The 26,798-nt window shown below is 39.7% G+C and overlaps 1 protein-coding gene across 11 annotated transcripts in view; it reads left to right on the top strand.

Moving 5' to 3' along the window:
* Window positions 1-26,798, top strand: part of LOC103351662 (membrane-spanning 4-domains subfamily A member 8) — a 71,129-nt gene that overhangs the window by 38,663 nt on the left and 5,668 nt on the right. For 8 of the 11 annotated variants that reach the window (XM_051854556.2, XM_051854548.2, XM_008271912.3 and 5 more), the window contains 5 exons: window positions 5,139-5,233; window positions 11,532-11,675; window positions 14,307-14,360; window positions 17,086-17,205; window positions 22,287-22,407. In XM_051854556.2, the coding sequence (XP_051710516.1) occupies window positions 5,189-5,233; window positions 11,532-11,675; window positions 14,307-14,360; window positions 17,086-17,205; window positions 22,287-22,407 (484 nt within the window). In that variant the 5' untranslated portion in view covers window positions 5,139-5,188. Of the gene's footprint in view, window positions 1-5,138; window positions 5,234-11,531; window positions 11,676-14,306; window positions 14,361-17,085; window positions 17,206-22,286; window positions 22,408-26,798 lie in introns of those variants that run through there. The other 3 variants (XR_007922930.2, XR_011384450.1, XM_008271932.4) reach the window with 2 other exon arrangements.

Here is a 26,798-nt window from a genome sequence, read left to right as displayed (position 1 = left end):
TGGGTGCAGGGGCCCAAGGACTTGGGTCATCCTCCACTGCTTTCCCAGACCACAGCAGAGAGCTGGACTGGAAGAGGAGCAACCGGGACTCGAACCGGCGCCCATATGAGATGCAGGTGCTGCAGGCAGAGGATTAACCTAGTACACCAGGGAGCCGGCCCCCTATATCTGTGTCTTAAAATGTTTCTTCTGTTTTCCTCCAGTAGTTTTGTAGTTTCTGGTTTTATGTTTACTGATTTCTATGTGGTGATTTTGTATCCTGCAACGTCGCTAAATTCATCTACCAGTTCTAACAGTCTTTTGGTGAAGTACTTAGATTTTACTACAGAGAGAATCATATCACCTGCAAACAGGGATAAATGGACTATTTCTCTTCCTATTTGTATGGCTTTTATTTCTTTCTATTGACTAACTACTCTGGCTAAAAGTTCCAGAACTTTATTGAATCAGATGGGGCCAGCGCCATGGTGCAGTGGGTTAATCCTCCACCTGCAGCGCCAGAGTCCCATGTGGATGCCGGTTCTGGTCCCGGCTGCTCCTCTTCCCGTCCAGCTCTCTGCTGTTTCCTGGGAAAGCAGTGGAAGATGGCCCGGGTCCTTGGGCCCCTGCACCCACATGGGAGACCTGGAAGAGGCTCCCGGCTTCGGATCAGCGCAGCTCTGGCTCTGGCGGCCATTTGAGGAGTGAACCAACGGAGGGAAGGCCCTCCCTCTCACTTTCTGTAACTCTACCTGTCAAATAAATAAATAAAATCTTTAAAAGAAAACTTTACTAAGAGTGATAACAGTAGATATACTTGTCTTCTTCTAGGTCTTAGAGGAAATGCATTCAGCTTTTCCCCATTAAGTATACTGTCACCTATGGGTTTTCCATATGTCACCTTTATCAAGTGGAAGTACAATCCCTCTATTTCAAATTGAATCAGGGTTTTTATCATCAAAGATATTGAAATTTATTGAATGCCTTTCTATGTCTACTGAGATGATCATATGATCATTATACTTTATTCTTTCAGATTGACTCATTATGTTTATTGATTTGTGTATGCTGAACCATTGGTTACACTCTTGGGTAATAACACTCAATCATTATGAATCATCTTTTTGACATGCAGTTAGATTCCACTTGCTGATATTATGTTGAGAATTTTTGCATCTGTGTTCATAAGGGACTTTGGTTTATAGTTTCCTTTTTTGTTACATCCTTCTCTGGTTTTTCTATCAAAAAATTAGCTTGGAAGTTTCCTTCCTTTCAAATTTTTGGAAGAGTTTGAGGAATAATTGGTCTCAGTTCTTCCTTAAAAGTTTGTGGAATTCAGCTGTGAAGTTATCCAGCTGGGCTTTTTTATTGGAAGATTTTTATTAATAATTCAATCTCAATATTCATTATTGGTCTATTTACATTTTCTATGTCTTCCTAGCTTAATTTCTGTAGCTTTTGTGTGTCCAGGAATGTACGTATTTCTTCTAGGTTTTCAATTTGTTCACATTTAGCAATTCATAGTAGTCCCTAATGACTCTTTGTTTTTCCATGGTATCAATTGTCAACTCTCCTTTTTCATTGCTTATTTTACTTATTTAAGTATCACCTCTTTTTCTTTTTGTCTAACTAAAGTTTTGTCAATTTTGTATATTTGTATATTTTGTTGATTTTTCAATAATGAGTTATTTGTTTCACTCATCTTTGGTATTGTTTTCATAGTCTATATTTCACTTATTTCTTCTCTGATCTTTGTTATTTCTTTCCTTCTTCTAGTTTTGTGTTTGACTTCTCCTGCCTTGTTGCATCCTTAAAATGTATTGTTAGGTTATTTTTTAAAGGTCTTTCTATTTCTCCCCTCTTAGTGTAACTTATACCGTAAACCATAAGTTTGGGTAGGCTGTGTTTCCATTTTTATTTGTTTCAAGAAATTTTTAAAATTTTCCTTTTTATTTATTCAACAACCCATTGTTTGTTTAACAGTATATTGTTCTATTTCCATGTATTTTTGTAATTCTTAAAGTTTCTTTTATTGTTGATTTTTAATTTTAGTCCAATGTGATAATAAAACATATATTACATGCTTTTTTAATGTTTTTGAGATTTGTTTTACATCCTAACATAGTCTAACATAGGGAATCTTGCATGTGCTAATGAAAATAATGTGTATTCTGCAGCTGTTGGGTGAATGCAAATATCTGTTAAGTCTATTTGATGCATAGTACAGTTTAGTTCTAATTGATATTTTTGTCTGTTTATGAAAGTGGGGTGTTGAAATTCCCCACCATATAGAATTGGGTGATCTAGCATTTATACAATTACAATGAATAATTATAAACATATAAATTTGTTTATGTTTAATTGATCCCTTGTTCGTTATATAGTAATTTTTAGTCATTTTTTACAGTTTTTGTCTTAAAGTCTTTTGTCTCAGGAGTATAGGTACTCTCACTCACTTTTATTTTCCATTTGGGTAGAATATCTTTTTTCAGTTTCAGTCTGCATGTCTTTACTGGTGAAGTGCATTTCTTGTAGGCAGCATATCATTGGATCCTTTTTGATCCGTTCAGTCCATAGGTATCTTTAAGTTGAAGAAAATTCTCAAAGTCACCATTGATAAGTTTAGACTTTGTCTCGCTAGCTCTTTAATTTTCTTCTGTTTGTTTTGAATGTCCTTTGGCCTTGTCTTCCTACTTCACTGTAGTTTGCCTTTGTGCCCTTCTCACGTATTTGTTTGATAAGACTGATCCTCATCTATTTTTGCTTTGTGATTCTGATCTTCTAACAGGTGTTATACTTCTATGTGTTTCCTCTATGGTCATTGTCTTTCTTTAGTTTCTGGATGTAGGACTCCCTTAAGAATCTTTGGTAATATTAGTCTCATGTGATGAGTCAGACTAGAAAATATCTGAGTTCACATTGTTTTGTCTGGTTTGAGACTATTCACTACCAAAGCTCTCTGCTTTACCGACCACATCCAAATTGGTGGAGTTCAGCTATGTTCTTCAAAAGGAAGTCCCTCTTTTTCAGTCTTGCCACCTTCCTATGGCACTGGCAATATTCTCTACAAAATTGTAGTCCCTTATCTAATTTCCCATCCAGGTACTGTCAGTAGGATCTTTCTCCTAAAACATTTTGCCTACAACTACAACTTGGAGGAATAGTTTAGTCCTGGCCTTCTGTCATTGTGAAGATCACTCCCTCCATATGATTTCTGTTCAAGTCTCTCTACCTGAATAGCCAACACAAGGGCAAGATCCCACAATTGCTGAGGATGAGGACAAGGAAGTAAAAGTATCCCATTCTCTAAGTGTTATTCTTCTGTCCTCCAAAAGTTTCACCTTCATTGTGTTTCCAAAATGGTATATTCCTTCTCCCCATGTTCCTACTTCATTGCCTGGAGGTATTGGTTATAAAATTTCAGGCTGACAAGAACAAAAGTTTATTTTTTACTTACTGTAGGTAGACTGTGAGCATTTTCCATGTCTGCATTCTGGCATCCACACCAAAGAACAACAAAATCCTAGAAAGTGATATTCTCACAGCACAGGTAAATCAGAAAGAAAGATGATAGAAACTTACAGTACCTCATAAGGCTTTGACATGTGTCATTCCATGAATCAAGCATGTTGAAAAGTCAAATCCAATATCAACAAGAGAGATACACTCATCCCATGGAATGCATGCTAGAAGGCAACATATGAAGATGTAGAACCCTCTAACAGTGAAAGTAAAAAGAATAATTGAAGATAACGGTTTTGTAGAACAAAACCATATCACTGAAGGATAATGTACCAGTAGATCCTCAGAGAAATCTGCTAACCACAGCCTCTGCAATTATATGCATTTTAGAACCAAAATACTGCCTTTTGTCCCAAGCCTTGAGACTGAGCCATTATTTTAGAGTGTAAGAAAAGGATGATTTGTTATATATCCTTTGGCTCTAGTCTAAACAAAACAGCAAAATTTATTTTAAACATGTAGTGTGGGGAGCAACTCAGACTAGACTGTTACTCGAATTAAGACTTATTCTATGTATCTGCTCTCCCACAATATGGCGCTGGGAGAGGAGTAAACAGCTTCTACGAAGCTGCCTCTCGCAAATTTGATTGACTGAGCTGCAGGAGCTGATCTTGCTCCTGATTGAAGGAGAGCAGCGTGCTCGGCGTGTGGGTAGCAGAGTTGGGATTGGTGGAAGAGGACTATAAAGGAGGAGAGAGACAACATGCACCAAGAACACCTGAGGAACATCTGAGCAGCCCCCGAGAGAGCCGGTGGGCGGTGTGCCGCTCCCCCGCGGAAGTGGGGAAAGTGGCTAGGGGGAACCGCCCTTCCACGGAGGTGGAAGGGTCGGTAGCCAACCCGGGAAGAACCAGCAGCAAACCCGGGGAGGGCCGAGCAGACAAAAGAACAGCGCAGGGTCCTGTGTCGTTCCTCCGCGAAGAGGGGGAGCGACATAATGGTGCTGTGACTCGGATATGAAGCCTAGGCAGGGTTTAGTGTCATTCCTCCACGAAGAGGGGGAGCGACAATGTAGCTGTGTCTGCATAGATAAACCTAAAAAAAATTTAATAAGGGAATTGAAAAGTGTCAGAATTTTTAGGGAGTTCTCTCCCTCCCTTCCTTACTCTGGATGCCCTTCCACTCTTCTTTCCATAAGATAGCACACAGCAGTGCTATTAATTCTTGTTCAAAAGACAAGCCCAGAATGGTACTCCACTGAGTTAGTGCTAAATGCAGTTTCCTGGGGAGGGAAATGTTGGTTCAGTTAGAACTGGATGCCTTTCAGTTGTCTAATCAACTATGACTAAATTAGTGAACATTCTTGTGGAAAGTAAACATGGTTACCGGCATCCAATAATGGGTGACTCCATGGGTGTAGGGAGCAAGTAAGCCCTAAGAAAGTTTAAAATCACAGGAGTGGGGTAACTACATCAAAAGGTATGTACCCAGTCTCATTGAAAAGCCATGATGAAAGAGTAAAATCTGAGAGGTAGCTCTTGTTTTTTTTCTGGAGAGTCAATAGCTATTTAGTAGATACCAAAATCAGTGGGTTGATACAAAAAGCTTCTTTCAAGAAATTACAAAGAATGAGAAATCAGGGCTATCATTATCTCAAAAATAATTAGTATTGCTTTTTTCTCTATATTTCCCTACAGAAAAGGAATATATCCATCCTCTATAAATCCTATATCATATCTTAGTTAAAATGCCAAGAAGATTTGCCTTAAGAAAGGAGACCAAAGCATTGGGGGTAAGGACTAAGTGCTACCTGGGTTTATAAAAAAATAATTTAAAATTAAAAAAAAAAAAACTTGCTTCTTCCTGTTATAAAGGGAGACATTGACCACATCTGCAATGAACCTCCGAAGGAAGGAAAATTGATGAAAGTATTCTGAGATGCTGACAATCAGACTAGGGCCGATTTGACACAATTATGGATCCACAAACCATTTCTAACAATTCAGCATTTCCACAACCTACCCAAGGTTGTAGCAAATATACTCTGGGGTTACTGATATTTGAGAGATTTATTTTCTTTCTTCCTTTGTGAACAGTTTGAAACAATGCTTATATATCATAGATTAAGTGGTCAGATGATCTGCCTAAAACCAGAAGAGGAGATAGATAATGTGTTAATGTGTCCTGAACATGATTCTCCTAAATTTGACTGAAGAGAGTCATATTCTGCATTGATGAGTCCTTCTCATCTCTCCTTATCCACCAATATCTGTGGAACATTTAATCACCTTTGGATATAAGCCAGTAACATTAAAATTAGCACGAGAAAAAAACTGCCAACATCTCAAGTCCTTGGTTATCTCCAGCTAGTTAGGACCTACCTGGTACACTATCAAAACGCAGGACACTCCTGCATGTAGCAAAGCCCCATATGTAGCAGGGACAAGGGCCTAGATGTTTCTCTACCATATCTCCCAATTTCATGTTATTTTAGTTCTAGATTGCTTATTCCTTATCTTCTTATGTGTGTATGTTTATATACTCATCCTATTGGTCTTTTTCTCTGGATGACCTGGGATAATACAAATTTTGGTTTTGCAAGTAGCACTAAAAGGAAAAGAACTTTAAGCATGGATTTTATGAGCTGGCTCCAGGGTTTCTGGAATTAGCTCTCTCATCAGAATTGAAAATGCTAACAACTGGATTTCTAGGAGTAAGTAGATAACTGAATCTGGCAATGCAGTTTCACAAAATATCATAATTGGATATTCCTAATTAAACACTTATAAGAAACAAGAATCTAGGCCGGCGCCGCGGCTCACTAGGCTAATCCTCTGCCTAGCGGCGCCGGCACACCGGGTTCTAGTCCCGGTCGGGGCGCCGGATTCTGTCCCGGTTGCCCCTCTTCCAGGCCAGCCCTCTGCTGTGGCCAGGGAGTGCAGTGGAGGATGGCCCAGGTGCTTGGGCCCTGCACCCCATGGGAGACCAGGAAAAGCACCTGGCTCCTGGCTCCTGCCATCGGATCAGCGCGATGCGCCGGCCGCAGCGTGCCGGCCGCGGCAGCCATTGGAGGGTGAACCAACGGCAAAGGAAGACCTTTCTCTCTGTCTCTCTCTCTCACTGTCCACTCTGCCTGTCAAAAAAAAAAAAAAAATAGAAACAAGAATCTAAATGACTGTGTATGACACTTTTGAGCATTTTTTTTAAAAATTAATAAGTATAAAGAGATTGATATCTCCTAATATCATTCGACACACTAGAAAGAGAAAAGAATGAGCCCTGGGATTCAAGTTGCCAACTCAAATGCTAAAAAAAAAAATTTATCTGAAAGCTTCTATGTCTGTCCCGAAAGAGACCCTTACCTCCTACACCCCCTGGGACTAAGATTGCTGAAATAAACCCCAAAATCTGCTTTACCTTGTAAGTGGCTGGATTCCAGTCCAAACTGAATTCCCAAGGTGTCTATTGTTAGAAAAGAATGGGCTCCTATAACTTGGAGTAGGGACATAGGAGAAGACAGTGATGAAGCTGAGGACATCCTGGTAAGTTTTTCTTGCCAGTAAAAAAGAGCCCCTCCCCCCCATTTAAGAGGATGAACCCTGCATTGCCTAAGGAAACGGTAAGGACCTCCCAGAGACACTTGCCTAGGAAGATAGTACTGATTCTGCTTAGAGCTCATCTCTGTCACCGTTTTTTGTTTCAAGACCTGTAACTAGAAGTTCCAGAAGCTTCCTATAGTTGAAACAAAAGGTATGACCTGTGAGGAGGTGTGTTACAGTCCTAAAGGACTCCTCAAGCTTTCTAATTTAAGCAGACGGAAGTCCAGGGAATGTGTGAGAAATATCGGTAGATGTTACTATGTGTGAGATAATGATGGAAGGAATGAAGTTGGATTGTATTGGGCTGAATTTACTGATATGGTCCCACTAAGCAGAAAATCTGTATTCAGAATTGCAGCTTGGATGTTGGAAGGTGCTCTAACAGGTTATTTGTTTGTTTGTTTGTTTTTATTGGCTGGAATAGGATCTGAGAGGTGCCAACAATAAGTGAGCTACAAATTCTGGACTTGTCTTAGTTTACTGAAGCAGGAAAGTTGAAATGCTTAGGGTGATCAGAACGTTAGAGTGGATTGATCATTTAAAAACTGAGGGGGCAGGGTTTGAGGGTAGAATAGGAAAGACACACCTTTTACTCCAATGATTTTATCAAATAAATTGGTAAGGGAGAGTCTCAGCATTTGTAGAGAACTGTGATCCTCTTGCAATGGGAGAAATTAGATTCCTCAGGGGTGGTGGCAGGGGCCGGGGGGTGGTGACAGGGGCCAAGTGACAGCCTTCAACTGTGAGGTGAAGTGGATGTGGTTGTCATAATAGAGACCAGAGTCGAAGCAGTGATCAGAATAGTCAAAGACCTGTGGTGTTGTCTAGTTGATTTTGATGTTCCTGGAAGCGCAATAGAAAGAAATCCTATTAACTCTTATTTGATCTATATAAGCTTAAAAGTTCTAGGTCAAGTGAACAAAAGCCTAGTGTGAAACATAAAAAAGGAACTGTACCTCCTCAGTCAATTCCCAGATTTGAATCGCTTTGCTGATCTAAAACCTCTTAATGATAGGGAGTCTGGGTCTCCATGAGGATGGTCCTCAGAACACCGTCAAAATTTCTACTATTTCTCTCAGTTTTCCCCATGGGGACCTATAGTCCTTGGCCAGAATAACTGTACATTTGGGGACATTTCAGAGAATTCTGCACACTGGCACTAGTTCCAGAAGACCCAAAACATCATTGAGGTCCACCCTTCGGGGTAGAGGCTTCTATAGGTTATATGATAGATGTTTTAGCTCAGATGTATGTCACAGGAGGCTCAGTTACTCCCCCAGACCCGGCCTGTGGTTATTCCTCCAGTTGTAGAATGCATAATTGGAATAGTTGTAGTCAGTAACTGGCAGCATCCCGCATTAGTCTCCTGTCCTGTGGAGTAAGGGATATTATCGTGGGAACAACTAAATGGAAGCCACTGAGGCTGCCTCTACCTACAATGATAGCAAAACTAAAGCAGTGCTATATTCCTGGAGATTAATACCACCATCAAAGACTGGGAAGATGCAAGGGAAATATTACTAACACATTCACCTTGCCTATTTGACCTGTGCAGAAGACATATGGATGTGGGTAAATGACAATGAATTATAGTCAGCTTGATCAGGTATAATTCAGATTGCAGCTTCTGTACCAGATGGAGTTTGTTGCAAAAATAAACGCACTCCCTGCTACCCAGTATGCAGTTACTGGGCTGTCAAATGCCTTTTCTCGAGCCTTGTGTATAAAGACCACTAGAACCAGTTTGCTTTCAGCTGGCAAAGCCAACAATATACCTTCACTATCTTACCTCATAGATATATCAACTATATATCCCTAGGTAATAATTCCGTTTTCAGGGATATTGATCCTCTTTCTCTTCCACACGAGATCACACTGGTGACATTTGAATGACTGAATCTGATTGAATCTATTAGTAAGAAGTAGTAACCATGTTGAAGTGATGGAAAATAAATTTAACAAAACTTCAGGGGTCTTTGAATTCAGCAAAACTTACAGGGGTCCAATTGTATGGGCCATTTCTAGCTATGCCTTTTAAGGTAAAGGATAATTTGTTGCATCTGGATTTTCCTACAATCAAAAAAGAGGCACAACCTCTAGTGAGCCTCTGAATTTTGAGGCCCTCAGATTTTCCTTTAGTGTGCAGCGTATCTACTAAAACAGCCATCCACACACTTACAGAATGTATTGCCCATTGCCATGGTGTTCTATACAGTCTATTTACCAAGGGACTGGAAAAGCTGCCAGTTTTGATCTTGTACAAAGATTCTGCTCCTTTGAGCCACTTCATCCAGCAGACCTGGTAGTGCTTAAAGTGGCAGTGGCATATATGGATGTTTATAGAGCCTCCGGAAGATTCTATAGGTGAATTACAGTGTAAACCATGGGATTTGGGGGAAAATCTCTACTGTCTTCTTTGGATAGCTACCCTCCTTTTGAGAACCAGCTCTTTGGTAGCTCTAAGACTTACCACTGGGCCTTATTTAGAAGAGATTGAATCTTTTCACCATGAACCTCCAATTTACCTTGCAATCTGAGCTGCTCATCATGAACTGAATGTTATTGGCCTACCAAGCCATAAAGTTGGGTGAGCAGAGCAAGGTTTCATTATTAAAAAAAAAAAAACAAAAAAAAAAAAAAAAAAACAAAAAAAAACATGGCGTATGCCTGAGCAAGTTCCATGAGGAAGCAGCTTAACTTAACTGCCCATGGTTGCTATTCCTGCTACATGGCTTTCTGTCTCCCACCAAGCACCTATGGCTTTGTGGGGCATTCCCTGTGGCCAGCTGACAGAGGATGAGAAAGCGCAACCGTTGTTTCCAGATATAAATTCTGCATGATATCCAAGCACTACCCCAAAGTGGCGAGGTGCAGCACAATAGCCCCTCTCTGGGGCAGCTCTGAAGGACAGAGATGAAGGACTGTTTTCTCAGGGGGCAGAACCTCAAGCAACACTCCTGGTTGTTTATTTTTCTAGGGAGGAGAAATGGCCATACATGAGACTATATATAGTAATTCATGTCTGTGGCCAATTGTGGATGGATGGTCAAGAGCTTGAAAGGAATATGATTGGGACACTGGTAACAGAAAGTCTGGAGATGAGGATTCTGAATATATCTCTGAATAGGGAAAAAAAAACTGAAGATATTTGTGTCTTGGGCTTATGCCCACTGGAGAGCAAACTCAGCAGAGGGGAGTTTTAATGACCAAGTGGATATGCTAATTTTTCTGTTACTGTGGAAAAACCCTAATATACTTTCCCAAAATCTCAACACTAGAACAGAAACCTAGATGTCTCCTATGCACTTCAAGTTTAAGGTGACCTGATTTAAAACATATAAGTCCATTTAAAACTAACTAAATGGATAAAAGAATGAATAGCATCAGGGCATAAAGTAGTTGCAGGGACAGTGATACTGGAGTCTTCCAGTCTAGCTCCTTTGGTGGGTTGCATGTACCCTCATCATTGGTACATGCATGAGAATCTACTCTAGCTAGAAAATACGACCCAACTCTAAGCATGGCCCCTAACAACCAGGGTCAGAACCCAATCATTCCTTCATGCTTTTTTGATCATAGCCTAGGGTCTTGTTCCAAACTGTGGTTTCAAAAGTCAGCACTGGGTGTGGGAGTGGAGAGGGTAAAAGGGAAACTCAAGTCCAAGTCCTAAGCAAAAGAGGATGGCAGATGTAAAGTGAGGTCTAAGGTTCCTACTTGTGGTTGGTGATGTAGAACAAGATCTGAATATTCAGGCTAGCACTGGCCTCAGAAAACCAACCATGGTTGGGGGGAGGGGTGCCCGTGCTTTCCTTTCAGTTGAATATCCTCCTGAACCAGACAAATAGGGCTCTGCTTAGTAATTAAATAAAACCAACTAGAAAATGCAATATCAATTATCCTTTTTAAAGGTTTCAATGAAACAAAAGCAAATACTCTATGTTTAAATAAACATATGGAGGGGCCGGCGCAATGGCACACTAGGTTAATCCTCCACCTGCGGCGCCAGCATCCCATATGGGAATCGGGTTCTAGTCCCGGTTGCTCCTCTTCCAGTCCAGCTCTCTGCTGTGGCCCGGGAAGGCAGTGGAGAATGGCCCAAGTGCTTGGGCCCTGCACTCGCATGGGAGACAGGGAAGAGCACCTGCCTCCAGGCTTCAGATCGGCGTAGCTCCAGCCATTGCGGCCATTTGGGGAGTGAACCAATGGAAGGAAGACCTTTCTCTCTGTCTCTCTCTCACTGTCTGTAACTCTATCTGTCAAATAAATAAATAAAAATCTTTAAAAAAATAAACAAACAAACATATGCCACCCAACTGAGGCTTCCATTTCTCTATTTACCTTGGGCCCTCCCTAATACACAACTCTTACTGCTTCAGAAATACGAGGGTAAACTGGGCATTCTCATAATCACTCAGTCATTCTCATGATTTCTCACTAACCGTTTGTGATAGATTTGACTTGAGTATTAATATTGATTTTCTCTTCTCACAGGCTGCACAAATAATGATTGCCCTGTATCTCTTTGCATTTGGGGTTCTCTGGATTTTTATGCATTCTCTAGAAGAGCCATCAACTAGTGTCGGTAGTACCCTTATGATGATTTTAATATGTTACTCATTTGTGTCAGCATTATTTGTGAGTAAACCATGGTATTATTGATTTATTTTTATTTTTTCTAATGAACAAGCAAATTACTTGGGTGGTCAAGCAATGGACTAAGAACTCAAGCTCTGACTTACAGAAGCTTATTTTAGTGTGGAGACCACCTTAGAAAATGATGTTTGTTGCATGTTTTGATATGATTTTGAGAGGATGTGACACACATGCAGGAAAGATTGGAGAAGTATGCTTGAATAATAATAGAGTGGTTGTTTGTATGACTATAAGGCTTTTCTTTTCCAGAGTGAAAATCCTAATGTCTGAGGCTATAGCTACAATTTTTATAAGTTATATAAGGACAGATAAAAGAAGAGATACATATTGAGAGCCATGGGTTATTTGGGAAATTAAGCAAAGATTTTTAAAATGGTTATTTTGAGTAAGGATTTATTACAATTCAGTGAGCATAGTTGTCAAGGTCTTCACCAGGGATAAACTCAATATCAGTTATCTCAGGAGCCCAGAGCCATGGTAACCCATAATTTACTTTAGTTCACAGTTCCACCCAGGGGCAATCAACCAGGGACCATGTTACTCATGAGCAACCTTGCCTAGCCCCATTATAACAAGTTTCAAACCAAACAAAAGCAGAAAGTTACCTAAGATCAAATTTCCTCATAGAAGAAAAAGAGTTCCTTTATCTCCTTACTCATGCTTTTTCCCTCAACTGAAGATAAGACTTCAAGTGTCCATGTACTTTTATAAAAGTCCTCTAGGCAGAACGATCCAACATGGGAAGCAGGATACACAGCAGACTTATAGAATGGTAGATGTCCTAAATAGCACTCTGGCCTCAGAATCAGCCCTTAAGGCATTCAGGTCTGGCTGAAGAGCCCATAAGAGTATTTTAGGCATGGAAAGCCAAGACACTCTGGAAAAAAAAAAAGAGGACCTAAATGAAAGATCTCTGCGAGTGAGATCCCAGTGGAAAGAATGGGCCATCAAAGAAGGAGGTACCTTTCTCTGAAGGGAGGAGAGAACTTCCACTTTGACTATGACCTTGTCTAAATAAGATCAGAGTTGTCAAACTCAAAAGGCTTCCATAGCCTTGGCAACTCATGACTCAGCCTAGGGTGATTACTGATGCCATAAACAAGAGTGTCAATTTGTTAAGTCAACAACAGGAGTCACTGTGCACTTACTCCCCATATAAGATCTCTGTCCTTAATGTGTTGTCCAATGTGAAGTAACGCTATAACTAGTACTCAAACAGTACTTTACAGTTTGTGTTTCTGTGTGGGTGCAAACTGTTGAAATCTTTACATAATATATACTAAATTGATCTTCTGTATATAAAGATAATTGAAAATGAATCTTGTTGTGAATGGAATGGGAGAGGGAGCGGGAGATGGGAAGGTTGTGGGTGGGAGGGAAGTTATGGGGGGGGAGCCACTGTAATCCATAAGCTGTAATTTGGAAATTTATATTTGTTAAATAAAAGTTAAAAAAAAAGTCCTCTAGGCATGCAAGTATAATCAGTTCGCTCAGAAAAGGCCCTAGTATCACTGTTCTGGATGACAGACATTATTTACTCAGAGGTTTTCCTGGGGCAGCAGTCCTCAAATGGATGTTGTTTACCAATACTTAGAACTTTCTGGATAAGGAATGTAGTTAATAAAAAGAAATTATTTCAACTGAAGTAATGCAATGAAAATCACCATTTACAAGGTCTCCAGAAAGAATGCTAATCCTAGTAGATAGAAAGGGAGCTTATGTCAGAGAGAAAATTATTCAATACTATCTATTGTGTGTCAGTCACCCTCTAAAGATACCTCGAGTTTTTTGACTCATTGCCACAACAACCTTATGGAGACAGCTGCTATTGATCTCCAATTTATGCATGAAGAAACCTAGGCTTAGATAATATAGCTCTGATAGCAAGACACAGTAACAAGACGTCAGACATGAAAAATCAAACTAAGGTGCTTCTGCTTCCAAAACAGTTCTCATTTTCCTGGAGGATGCATATTCTCCTTCTTAGTATATTCAAGTCATCTTTTACAAGTTCTCAGATATATTCAAAGCAGATATAAGATAGACTATTGGGGAAAAATTAAATTCTTCATATGCCAGAAATAATCATCTTTTCTACTTGTGCCAGCAAGTAATGATAGCCCTTAGGACATGAAGTTAGTGGAACACAACTTGTAAATCATCAGGCCAAATGCATTCTTGAAACTATTTTCCAGTGATAAAATATTTTTCCTATAACATTATGGGGAAGAAGGATTTATGCAAGTGATAGGCCACCACACTAGCCCTTCAAGATTATTTTCTAGTAATTTCAGTCACAGGTTCAATAAATGACAAACTAAGTGAAGTGTCCCTCATAATATCATTGTGATATCCCTCAGTTCCACAAACATCCTTTTAATGACCAGAGTCTGTAACTTCTCATCTGTCTGTAACAGAGAAATGTTGTACCCATATCTTAGAGATTCTACTAGGGGTTGTCACAAAACTGAAATGGGACTTTTCTTGTTAAATTCACTTCAAAAAGTAAATGATACTTTATATATCAGGAATGCCACTGCCATTAGGAAGAGCAGTTGCTGAAGATATTATCATAAGTCATGAGTGTTTATAAATACTTGTTTCTATCCTCAGTTCATTACCTCAGGATCCAGCAGCGTAATTCAGAGGCCTTATACTCTCTGTAAGGTATGTCCAAATATTTGGAGCAACTTGAAAGAGAAAAATGTTTCCTGGACCAAATGGAAAATAAATTATTTCTCAACCAAATTTTTGGGAAACAAAAAAATTTTCCAAATACGTGGATGAGAAAAAAAGCATTTCATTTTTATAAAGATGTACTCCAATTTATCTTTTGTGTGTAGGTGTTAGAAGATGGTGAGCAACACATACTCGTATGAGCTCTTCCAACCTAATTAGATGTCAAAGTAGTTGTGCCAAATTATGTTTCCACCAGCTGTGTGTGAGAATTTGCTTTGTCCAACTTAGACTTAAGAGACTTTAAAACATTTGCCAGGCTGATCTAATGAAATATTATTTCATGTCGGAGTTTGTGAACTCAAGAGGCTTCCATAGCCTTGGCAGCTCATGACAAGCGCCTTGGGTGATTAACAATGTCATAATTAAGAGTGTCAATTGTTAAATCAACAACAGGAGTCACTGTGCACTTGCTCCCCATGTAGCGCCACTCTCCTTAATGTGTTTTACTATGAGAATTAACAGTAAAACTAGTTTCAAACAGTACTTTATACTTCGTGTTTCAGTGGGGTTTGAAATCAGGACATATGAATCCTTCAACTTTGTTCTTAGCATTTGCAGGGTTGAGGGGGGCACTATTCTGGGTCCTTTGCAATAACATAGAAGTTTTATGATCTTTTTGTCAATTTCTGTGAGAAAAATCAGCTGACATTTGATAGGAATTGAGTTGAATTTGTAGATCAATTTGTGCAGTCTTATCCATAACAACACTAAACTTTTACATCTGTGAGCACAGATGTTTGCCACGTTCAACAATGTTTTTCAGTGGAAAGAACAGGTCTTCAAAGAGGGAGGTGCCTTTCTCTGAAGGGAGGAGAGAACCTCCACTTTGACTATGACCGTGTCTAAACAAGATAAGAGTCGGAGAACTCAAGGGGCTTCCATAGCCTTGGAAACTCATGACTGGTGCATAGGGAGATTACTGATGCCATAAACAGGAGTGTCAATTTGTAAAGTCAACAACAGGAGTCACTGTGCACTTACTCCTCATGTAGGATCTCTGTCCTTAATGTGCTGTACACTGAGGCTTAATGCTATAACGAGTACTCAAACAGTATATTTCACTTTGTGTTTCTATGGGGGTGCAAACGATTGAAATCTTTACTTAATGTACACTAAACTGATCTTCTGTAAAAAAAAAAAAAAAAAGAAATTATCAATTCCCAACTTGACTCTCACTGGGATTAAACATGACAATAGGTCTGATCTGATTTCATCATCATTTAAAAAAAAATCATCTATTATTTTTCACTTTATGTTTCTGTGTGGGAACAAACTGTTGAAATCCTTACTTAAGGTATACTAAGCTGATCTTCTGTATATTAAGATAATCGAAAATGAATCTTGATGTGAATGGAAGGGGAGAGGGAGTGGGAAAGGGGAGGGTGGTGGGTGGGAGGGACGGTATTGGGGGGAAAGCCATTGTAACCCATGAGTCGTACTTTGGAAATTTATATTCATTAAATAAAAGATAAAAAAAAAAGTTCCTGAGAAAACTAAAAAGTACTTAAGGAAAAGGGGGATCCTAATGGAAGTAATATATTAAGCAATATATTTCATATGGCAGATTCTAAGAAACACTAGTATTTTAAAGTGCTAGGACCACAGAAAGTAAAGGTGGAAAAGAGAAACTAGGGAGTCTCATCTTAGTAATGGTGAAGTGGAATATCTGAATCAACCTTTGTAACCCATGAGTCGTACTTTGGAAATTTATATTCATTAAATAAAAGATAAAAATAAAAAAACTAAAAAAAAAAAAAAACAAAAACAAAGTAAATTTTTGCACTTCTTTTGTTAAACTCATTCCTAATTTTTTTCTATTTTTGTTACCTTAATATTATTTTCAGAGAGTTCATTAAAAGTGTATAGAAATACATTTGGATTTTGTACATTGATCTTGTTATCTTGTAATCTTGCTAAACTTGTTTATCATTTCTAATAGTCTTTAGTTAATTGCTTAGGATATTTTATATAAGAGAACAAGTAGTTTTGTGAATACATGCAGTTTTACTAATTCTTTGACCAATCTGAATGTGTTTTGTTTCTTTTTATCACCTAATTGCTCTAGCTAGAACCTCTAATGCAGTGTTGAATATAAGTAGATACTCCTCACTTGTTTCTCATCTTGGGAGGCAAGCGCAAAGTCTTTCACCAATAAGTCTGTTTCCATAGATGCCCTTTAATCAGGTTGAGGAAGATCCCATATATTCCTATGTTGTTGAATATTTTCAGGATGATAGATTGTTGGAGTTTTGCTAAATATTGAATGTGACCTGAATGTGCTAACCTGTTTATGGAGCACTCCTTTGGCCTGGTGAATAAGTCACCAGCTAGGACACCAATTCTCATATTGGAGCACCTGGATTTGGGTCCTAGCTCTGGCTTTTGATTCCAGTTTCCTACTAATGCAGACCCTGAGAGGGAGCATCAAATAGTTTGGTCCCTGCCACCCATGGGTAGACAGACCTGCATTGCATTGCTGCCTCCTGGCCTTGGCCAGGACAGCCTGGCCCATTCCTGGCCAGTATAGGCATTTTGGGAATGAACTAACAGATGGAATCTCTCTCTCTCTCCCTCTCTCTCTCAAATAAAACATATTTTATAAAAATCTGTTTATCCTCTGCATGACCAGTTTTTCTTTGTATGTCTACTATAGGTTATTACAGCAATTGTAATGAATGTCCTAAGTATCTGTGTGGCTACGTTTGGTTTAATTATGTTAGCCATTGAGTTTGTGGCTTTTGAACATCACTCAGATGAATACTCTTGGTCAAATGTAAGTATCAGCTTTAAAAACAACTGGATCATGACGTCTTAAATAAGAGTGTCAATTGTTAAATCAACAGCAGGAGTCACTGTGCACCTGCTCCCCATCTAGGATCTCTGTCCTTAATGTGTTGTACTATGAGAATTAATGGTAAAACCAATCTTCAAACAGTACTTTATACTTTGTGTGTCTTTGTGGATGCAAAGAGTTGAAATCTTAGTATAGAGTTGATCTTCTGTATATAAAGATAATTAAAAATGAATCTTAATGAATAATGGGATGGGAGAGGGAGTAGGAGGTGAGATGGTTTGGGGGTGGGAGGATGGGTATGGGGGAAAGAACCACTATAATCCAAAAGTTGTACTTATGAAATTTGTATTTATTAAATAAAAGCTTTATATTAAAAAACTGGATCAAACTTTTGTATATAAATGAAAAAAGTATTGTGAATCATGTGAGTATGTTGAAGGGAGTAAGGTATAGAAAAGGCAACCAAATCTTTCAGCCATCTTTGGCATAGAAATATAAAAATAAACTATATTTCCTACAAATATTTGCCATGAGCATATTTTAAAAACTCAAAAGTTAAAACAGCAGGAACCTCAAAAAGAGATGATGGGATGGAATACTTAGAATATTCTACAAAAAGACTTATCAAAAATAATATTGTGACAATTAAAACAGTTTAGTAAGATGATTGGATAAAGGAAAAGCCAACAAAAATTTTCCTTACAAAATTCACTTAGATATTAAAATGGAAAAAATAGCCTCATCAAAATAACAGCAAAATTGTGAAAGTTTTATAAAGGGCATAAAAAAGAATTGTGCAGCTAGCTTTGTGGCCTAGTAAATAAAACTGACACCTGTGATGCCGGCCCCCATGTGGGCACCAGTTTGTGTCCCAGTCACTCCACTTCTGCTCCAGCTCCCTGCTAATAGTCTGGGAAGAGCAGAAGGGGATGGTCGGGATAGCCGAAGTACTTGGGCCCCTCCTGCCCATATGGCTACCCTGGCTCCTTTGCTTTGGTCTGGCTCAGTCCCAGCCATTGTGGCTATCTGGGAAATGAACCATTGGATAGAAGATTCTCTCTCTCTCTCTCTCTCTCTCTCTCTCTAATATGTAACTCTGACTTTCAAATAAATAATTTAAAAAAAAAAATGAAATACTTGAAACTTATGTTCTTGAATGCAAATTCACAATATAATAAAATTGCAAGCTTCTGCAAATTAATATGTATTAGCCAAGTATATCTAGAATCTTAACAAATTTTAGAAGTAATACAGTGAAATCACTCTAAAATGCACATGAATAGGAGAATAACTGTGAGTAATTACAAGAAATTCTAGAAGTCAGATTGGAGAGGGCCAGAGAACTTTCTGCACTAGATAACAAAACTTATTAGGTGATTATAATCAAAGTGATGTAGTATTTACAGACAAAGAAAACTCAATCAAAACACATAATGGAGGTTTGAGAAATAAGTCCAAGTAGAAGTGGAAACATTTTGTGGTAGATGACCTTACCCATTCATAGGGAAAGAATGAAATTTTATCCCATCAAGGTGGCATGTACCAATGACATCTCACTAGTCAAAGTTATCAGTTTCAGTTCATAATTGATCATAATGATAGGATTAAGTGTCAAAGGGATCACAAAAGAAAGACTAGTGTCTGCTAATACTAACTGATAGGATTAAAAAAGAGAAAACGATCCAACATGGGAAGTGGGATACACAGCAGACTCACAGAATGGCAGATGTCCTAAACAGCACTCTGGTCTCAGAATCAGCCCTTAAGGCATTCGAATCTGGCTAAAAAGCTGATGAGAGCATTTCAGGCATGGAAAGCCAAGACACTCTGGCAAAAAAAAAAAAAAAAAAAAAAAAAAAATGACCTAAATGAAAGATCTCTGTGAGTGAGATCCAAGTGGAAAGAACGGGCCATCAAAGAAGGAGGTATCTTTCTCTGAAGGGAGGAGAGAACTTCCAGTTTTACTATGGCCTTGTCTAAATAAGATTGGAGTTGGCAAACCCAAGACGCTTCCATAGCCTTGGCAGCTCTTGACAAGAGTCTTGGGTGATTCCTGACGCCATAAATAAGAGCATCAATTGTTAAATCAATAACAGGAATCACTGTGCACTTACTCCCCATGTAGGATCTCTGTCCTTAATGTGTTGTACTATGTGAATTAACGGTATTACTAGTACTCAAACAGGACTTTATACTCTGTGTTTCTGTGTGGGTGCAAACCGTTGAAATCTTTACTTAGTATATACTAAATTGATCTTCCGTATATAAAGATAATTGAAAATGAATCTTGATGAAGAATGGGATGGGAGAGGGAGTGGGAGATGGGATGGTTGTGGGTGGAATGGTGGTTATGGGGGGGAAAAGCCACTATAATCCAAAAGCTGTACTTTGGAAATTTAATTTATTAAATAAAAAATTAAAAAATAGTATTAAATCAAAGAGTTATCCATTTCAAAGAAAATAATATTGGACACCTACTTTCTACGATGTGTGTAAATATTGAGTCAACAACCACAAAATCAATTACAATTAGCATGAAGATGAAGTTAATATACTAGTGGCACAAAAAAGAGAGAACAAGAATAAACAGGAAAAAGAAATATATTTCACATCATGAAGATTTATATTTTTTGTATAGTATAGATTGACCCAAAGAAAACTGAAAAGGTGACGTCACTGTTACAGTGGACCAGGAGGATGGAGCCAAGAAACAGGGTAGCCTCTGGACAGAGCCATAGAGGATTATTCTCAGACCATGAAACAGTGAAGTTGTCCCTGTTGAATGTTGGACTTCCCTCTTTTGTTCTCAGGAGGGAATGTGTGTGCTGTACCTGCCCTCCCATTGTAACCCAGAGCAGATAGCTTGTGTAATGGTTTCACAAGTCCACAGGTGGAGAGAACTTTTAACCCAGCATTAACCATACTATGAATCACATCCATAACCCATAACAATGATGAGACTTGGGGTTTTATGATTTGAAGGAATGTTGAACACAGGTTTTAGACTTAAAGTTGATAACGAAAAAGGTTGAAATTCTGGAGACACTGGGATCAATTGACTATATTTTGTACATGGTAAAGACATGAATTTGGGAAGACTAAAGGCATAATATGGGTTAAATCGTGTCCCCCCAAAAATATGTAGAAGTCCTAACCCACAGCACTTCAGAATGTGACATTTTGGGGGAACTGGGACACCATGTATGTAATTAGCTAAAATGAGGTCATAATGGAGGAGAGTGGGCCATTAATCCAGTATTACTGATGTTTTTATCAGAAGAGGGAAAATGAGACACAGGCACATAAGGAAGATGGCCAGGTGAACACAGAGCAGAGATAAGAATTATGCAGCTATAAGCCAACAAACATCTGTGGCTACCATCTGAAAAAGCAAGGGAGAGTCTCCCCCTTGAGGCTTCAGAAGGAGCATGCCCCTGTCAATATATTGATTTTGGAGTTTTAGCCTCCAAAACTCTGAGATGATAGATTTCCATTGTGTTGAGCCATTTGGCCCAGAACACTTTATTGCAAAAGCCCTAGAAGCAAATACCAGTAAATAACTATCCTTTGCTATTGTTGTATTCTAAAACCGGTGAGAAAAGACACAGGAATCAAGCAAATGTAGACAGAGCAATCAGCTTTATTGGTTATTATATTTTTGATAACAGGTTTTGAACCTTTGGCCACATAAACTTGCTAATACCTTCCTACATGAAGTAAACTCATCTGCGTGATTACACACAGACCACAGATCATAAACCTTCATAAGGGACCCACACAATGGTTAGATGTTGGAAAGAATTTGTGGTTATAAACACAATCCATTCGGGGCGGGGGGGAATAACCCGGAAGGAAATGGATTTCTTCCCTGAAAACCACCAATTAAATAAGTGCCTGCTCTTCACATATGAATGTTAAGGGAAGAGCATTGAGAAATACCAGGAGCCATTTCCACATATTTCCAAGAGAGAGTAAATATTTTGGGCCACAATAAGAATACGGAAATAACATGTTCCACATAATTCATGGAACAACACTTACAGACATAAAAGAAAATAGAACGTAAAATTATATGTGTGCCAAATGAACTATCATAGAGCAGAGATTGTGAAGTCAAAAGAGAGAATACAGGGTCCAGTGCTGTGGCGTAGCTGGCATCCCATATGGGTGCCTGCTGGAGAACCAACTGCTACACTTTCGATCCAGCTCCCTGCTAATGTGTCTAGGAAAGCAGCAGAAAGTGGGAGACCCAGAAGAAGCCCCTGGCTCCTGGCTCCAGCCTGGCCCAGCCCCAACTGTTGCGGCCATTTGGGGAGTGATCCAGCAGATGGAAGACTTCTCTCCGTGTCTGTCTGCCTCTGCATCTCTGTAACTATGCCTTTCAAATAAATAAGAAAATCTTGAGAGAGAGAGAGAGAGAGAGAGAGAGAGAGAGAGAAACAATGAGAGAAACAAAAGGGCATGCAATACCTGATCCTGAAGGACCCCACTGGACCAAGCGCTTCAAGTTCTCTCTTTACTTTTCATTATCATCATGTGTAAAAAGAGGTAAAAATACTTAATTCATGAAATTGTTGTTTAACATAATACTTGGCACATATTTATGTACTAAATAATTTCTTTTATTTGAAAGGCAGAGTAATGGAGAGAGACAGAGAGATCTTCCATCCCAGATGGCCACAACAGCCAGGGATGGGCCAAGCTGAAGCCAGAAACCAGGAGCTTTTTCCAGGTCTCCCATGTTTGTGCAGGAACCGAAGAACCTGGGCCATCCTCCTCTGCTTTCCCCAGGCTCATTAGCAGGGGGCTGGATCGGAAATGGAGCAGTTGGTTCTCAAATCGGCACCCCTTTGGGATGCCTGCGTCACAGGTGGAGACTTAAGCTACTAAGCCACAACACCACCCCCTGTTCTAAATAATTTACAAATTGATTAGCTGTTATTAAAAGCAGCCAAAGGACACTGATAGGGTGAATGATATTTATTCCCTATTTTCTGTTCTTGTCTGATCTTTAAGTGGCTAATTAATATGAGGAATCCTTATTTTTCCATTCCATTCAGCTGTCTGGCATGTTGCTTCTACATTTCACACTCTTGAGCACCATTGTAGAGCTGATGCTTACAATCATACTTGTCGGTTGGTTTAAATCATCACTTAAACAAGAAGATTACAATCAAGAAAGTGAGTAATTTTACTTCTGGCTGTAAAATCAAGATGAAACTCTCTTTGAGGGACTAAAGATTAGCTAGAATTGAGGGGCAGAATTGTTGCTTCTAGAGTAAGGTCAAGAACACCTGGAAACATGCTGAAATATCTCCTGTTCCATCCTATATGAAATTTAAGTCAAATAACTTGTCATGACAAAACTATGTGGGAGAAGTTTGTCTTTGGACTTTAGATCTTAGAAGATTAATAGAGGTTTAAGGGTTCACACTATTGATAAAAGGGCGCTAAATGCTGTAGACTATAAAATTAAAATTTAGTGTTGAAATGTTTTCAAAATCTGAGGTATTTAAATGCCTTCAGAAAATATTTTAGAAGACACAGAGAAATGTAAGAATCTCCAAAAATCTATTCTTCCACAAAAACAATAAAAACATGGGCAAAAGGCAAAATCAATTTTTTCAGACTCTGGAAATTAGTATTTAAAAAAACTTGCAAGAATTCAAATAGCTGAATTTGTGCACAACAAAGAGCTCTGTGGTGCTGTAACTTGCCCTATTCTCATCTCCCTCACCCCATCTCCACAGTAACCTTTAAAGTTAACAATCATACAACCATAATGCATTTGAAAACTACCAGTCTGGCTGCCATGGAAGGGAAAAAATGAGAGTGGAGTTCTAAGAAAAATACATCCTCAGAGAATTGAATATTGTCAGGATACTGACTTGTATTCTATTCTTGTTGCTATAACAAAATACCTGATGCTGGGTACTTTATGAAGAAAATAGGCTTATTTAGCTCACAGTTTTTGAGGCTGAAGTGCAAGAGAGAGAAGCCCCATCTGTTCAGCCTCTGGTAAGAGCCCTCTGGTTATGTCACCACATACTGCAGAAGCACAAGCACTGGCTTCTTGCAGAAGGGGGCAGGGAGCAAGGGAGGGGCCTCACTTTAAAACAACCTGCTCTCCTAAGAGTTAACTCACTCTGCAAGACCCTCTCTGAGGGCAGCACTCCCATGACCTAATATCTTCCACTAGGTCCCACCTCTTAAAAATTCCACCACCTCAACACTGCCACCTTGGGCACTAATCTTCCAGCACATGAATCTTTGGGAACCACACTCAAACCATACCCAAACCATGGCAACTTTTCCCCCTACTGTCTTTTTGACTTGATTTCACTCAGCACTCAATCACTGGGAAGAGTTTTTCCCCAAGGATGTTTGGCAGAACAAGCAGGGAGGATCCCAGCCATCTGAAACAGGAAAAACCATCATGGTAAACTAAGGGTCGACCAGTAAAAACACAGGAGTAAGATTCCACAAAAGACTTCAAAACGATAGCAGTATCTGGAAATATTGAAGGACACCAGTGCATGGTGGTGTGTGTACATCCCTCAAGGAGAAATGAGAATGCCCTAATCTTCCACCTCTGATTGACCTAAGGGTATCTCTGAACAGAAAGTGATGGCTAAGGACGAGCTGCAAATTGTCTCCCAGAGCTTTAAAAATCTTGCTCCAACACACACACACACACACACACACACACACTCAGCAAGATGGAGAAACTTACTGGTTTAAGGAAATTCAGAAAATCAGTGTCCAATTATTGGCTGCTTCTAAGTTGATAGAACAGATAATTTAATGGCCACATGTGACAAATATGAATATAATACACAATTAGTTAAAGAAAACCACTAAATAAACGGAATAACAAAACAACATAAACCAACACCTAAAGGGCAGTGATTTCCAGTGTGGTCACACTATAGTGTTTTAATGTGCAGCTTTCAACAGAAATTATAAAATATGTCAAGAAATGGAAAAATAGAGGGAGCAGCATGCTACGCAGGGCTAGGAAGAAAAAGTGCATAGAATAGGGTAGGAAGTGCACGCTCCAGGGAGAAGAGGAAACCCTTCTGGGAGCCCCATGGGAGGAGGGGAAACGGCTTGAAACTGCATGGTGGGTGCTGGTATGCACACAGAGAGCCGCAACCACAGACAGCCTGAGCCAGCAGCATTGTTGAGAGGCCTGAGGGAGGTCCGTCTGCACCATTCCGTGGGGACAAAGCCAGATAGAGCTTGGCCCGGGTACTGACTGCGGCCTGCAGTTGCCAGCAATCCCCTGTGGTCCTAATGAAAGTGAAGGGGGACAACTGATTCAAACAAGTCTCTCCAAAACAAGACCCCTGGGAGAGGGGGTGGGGGCCATTTTAAATCAATGTGCATATGTAACAGATCACTGAGACAGACTGCCAGATGCTACCAGCAGGCTTTGGCCGAGAGACTGTGTAGTGGTCCATGGCTTCCAACAGAGGAAAGAGTCCTCAGCCATTGTCGCTCCCCCTCTTCGTGGTGGACAGGACCCTGCGCTGTTCTTTTGTCTGCTCGGCCCTCCCCGGGTTTGCTGCTGGTTCTTCCCGGGTTGGCTACCGACCCTTCCACCTCCGTGGAAGGGCGGTTCCCCCTGCCACCTTCCCCACTTCCGCGGGGGAGCGGCACACCGCCGGCCGGCTCTTTCGGGGGCTGCACAGGTGTTCCTTCAGATAGATGTTCCCCTTAGATGTTCCTCGTGCATGTTGTCTCTCTCCTCCTTTATAGTCCTCCTCTGCCAATCCTAACTCGGCTGCCCACACGCCGAGTACGCTGTTCTCCTCCAATCAGGAGCAGGTCCTACAGTTTATTGGTTGAACTGGAGGCAGCTGTGTAGAAGCTGTTTCTCCCTTCTCAGAGCCATATTGTGGGAAAGCAGATGCATAGAATAAGTCTTAATTCCAGTAACAGTGTAGTCCGAGTTGCTCCCCACAGCCATCACTGCCCAGATGTATTCGCAGAAAGGGCAGACACTCCACGAAATCACAGAAGCATAATCCCAAAGATAAAAACCAACAGAAGAAAAAAATTTAATAATCAAACCCACAAATGACGAAAATCAAGAGTCGAAACTCAAGAAATAAAAATAAGGAAGCCACCATGACCCACAGAGGAACACAACAACATCTCAATATTCTAATTCAAAGATGACAAGATCAAGGAAATGCCAGAAATAGAATTCAGAAAATTAATCATAGGATGACTTAAAAAAAATCAGAAGCAAATCCATGATCCACAGAAAACCATACATGACATGAGTGAAAATATTTCCCAGGAAATTGAGGATATAAAGACAAATCAAAATGAAATTTTAGAAATGAAGACTTCAATGGATCAAATAAAAAATGCAATGAAGGGACCGGCGCCTTGGCTCACTTGGTTAATCCTCCACCTGCGGCTCCAGCATCCCATATGGGTGCCGGGTTCTAGTCCCGGTTGCTCCTCTTCCAGTCCAGCTCTCTGCTGTGACCCAGGAGGGCAGTGGAGGATGGCCCAGGTGCTTGGACTCCAGCACCAGCGTGGGCGACTAGGAGGAAGCAGCTGGCTCCTGGCTTCAGATCAGCGTAGCTCCAGCCGTAGCGGCCATTTGGGGAATGAACCAACGGAAGGAAGACCTTTCTCTCTGTCTCTCTCTCACTGTCTATCTGTCAAATAAATAAATTTTTAAAAATGCAATGGAAATTCTTATGAGCAGACTTGATCAGGCAGAAGAAAGAATATCCAAACTAGAAGACAAATCCTTGGAAATCTTGACAGACAAAAAAAAAAAAAAAAAAAAAGAAAATAGAAAGCTTAAAAACAGTGTTGGAGACCTATGTGATATTATCAAATGACCCAAAATATGGGTCTTAGGAGTTCCTGAAGGAGTGGAAAAAAAGAAGGAAATGGGAAGCCTACTTAGTGAAATAATTACAGGAAATTTTCCCAATTTGGAGAAAGGAAGGGATGTTCAGAGGAAGCACACATGACCAGAAAAGACCCTCACATGACAATTTGTAGTTAAAGATTCTCAAGTAAAATATAAAGAAAAGATTCTAAAATAAGCATGAGAGAAATGACAGATCACTTTCAAAGGAACGCCAATTAGACTCGCAGCTGACTTCTCATCAGAAGCCCTACAGGCCAGAAGGGAATGGTGAGATATAGTACAAGTCTCAAAAGAAAAAAACTGTCAACACAGAATATTGTACCCACCAATCTTGCATTTATGAATGAAAGCTAAATAAAGACCTTCCCTGACAAACAAAAATTGAAAGAATTTGTTGACACTCATCCAACCTTGCAGAAGATGTGCTACACACAGAAACACAGAAAGATAGCCATCATTATGAAAGAATGGGAAGGCAGAAAAACCACCAATAGAAATACAAAATAAATCCGAAAGTAAACAATAAGAATATTTACAGAAAAATGGCAGGGTCAGGTCCTTACTTATTAGTAGTCACCTTGAATGTAAGTGGATATAATTCTCCAGTTAGAAGATACAGACTGGCTGAATAGATTGAAAAACAAGACCTATTTACTTCTTACAAGAAACA

The sequence above is a fragment of the Oryctolagus cuniculus genome, chromosome 1 (assembly GCF_964237555.1).
Source record: "Oryctolagus cuniculus chromosome 1, mOryCun1.1, whole genome shotgun sequence".
Taxonomy (NCBI): Eukaryota; Metazoa; Chordata; class Mammalia; order Lagomorpha; family Leporidae; genus Oryctolagus; species Oryctolagus cuniculus.
This window is presented reverse-complemented; position numbering and strand designations above follow the sequence as displayed.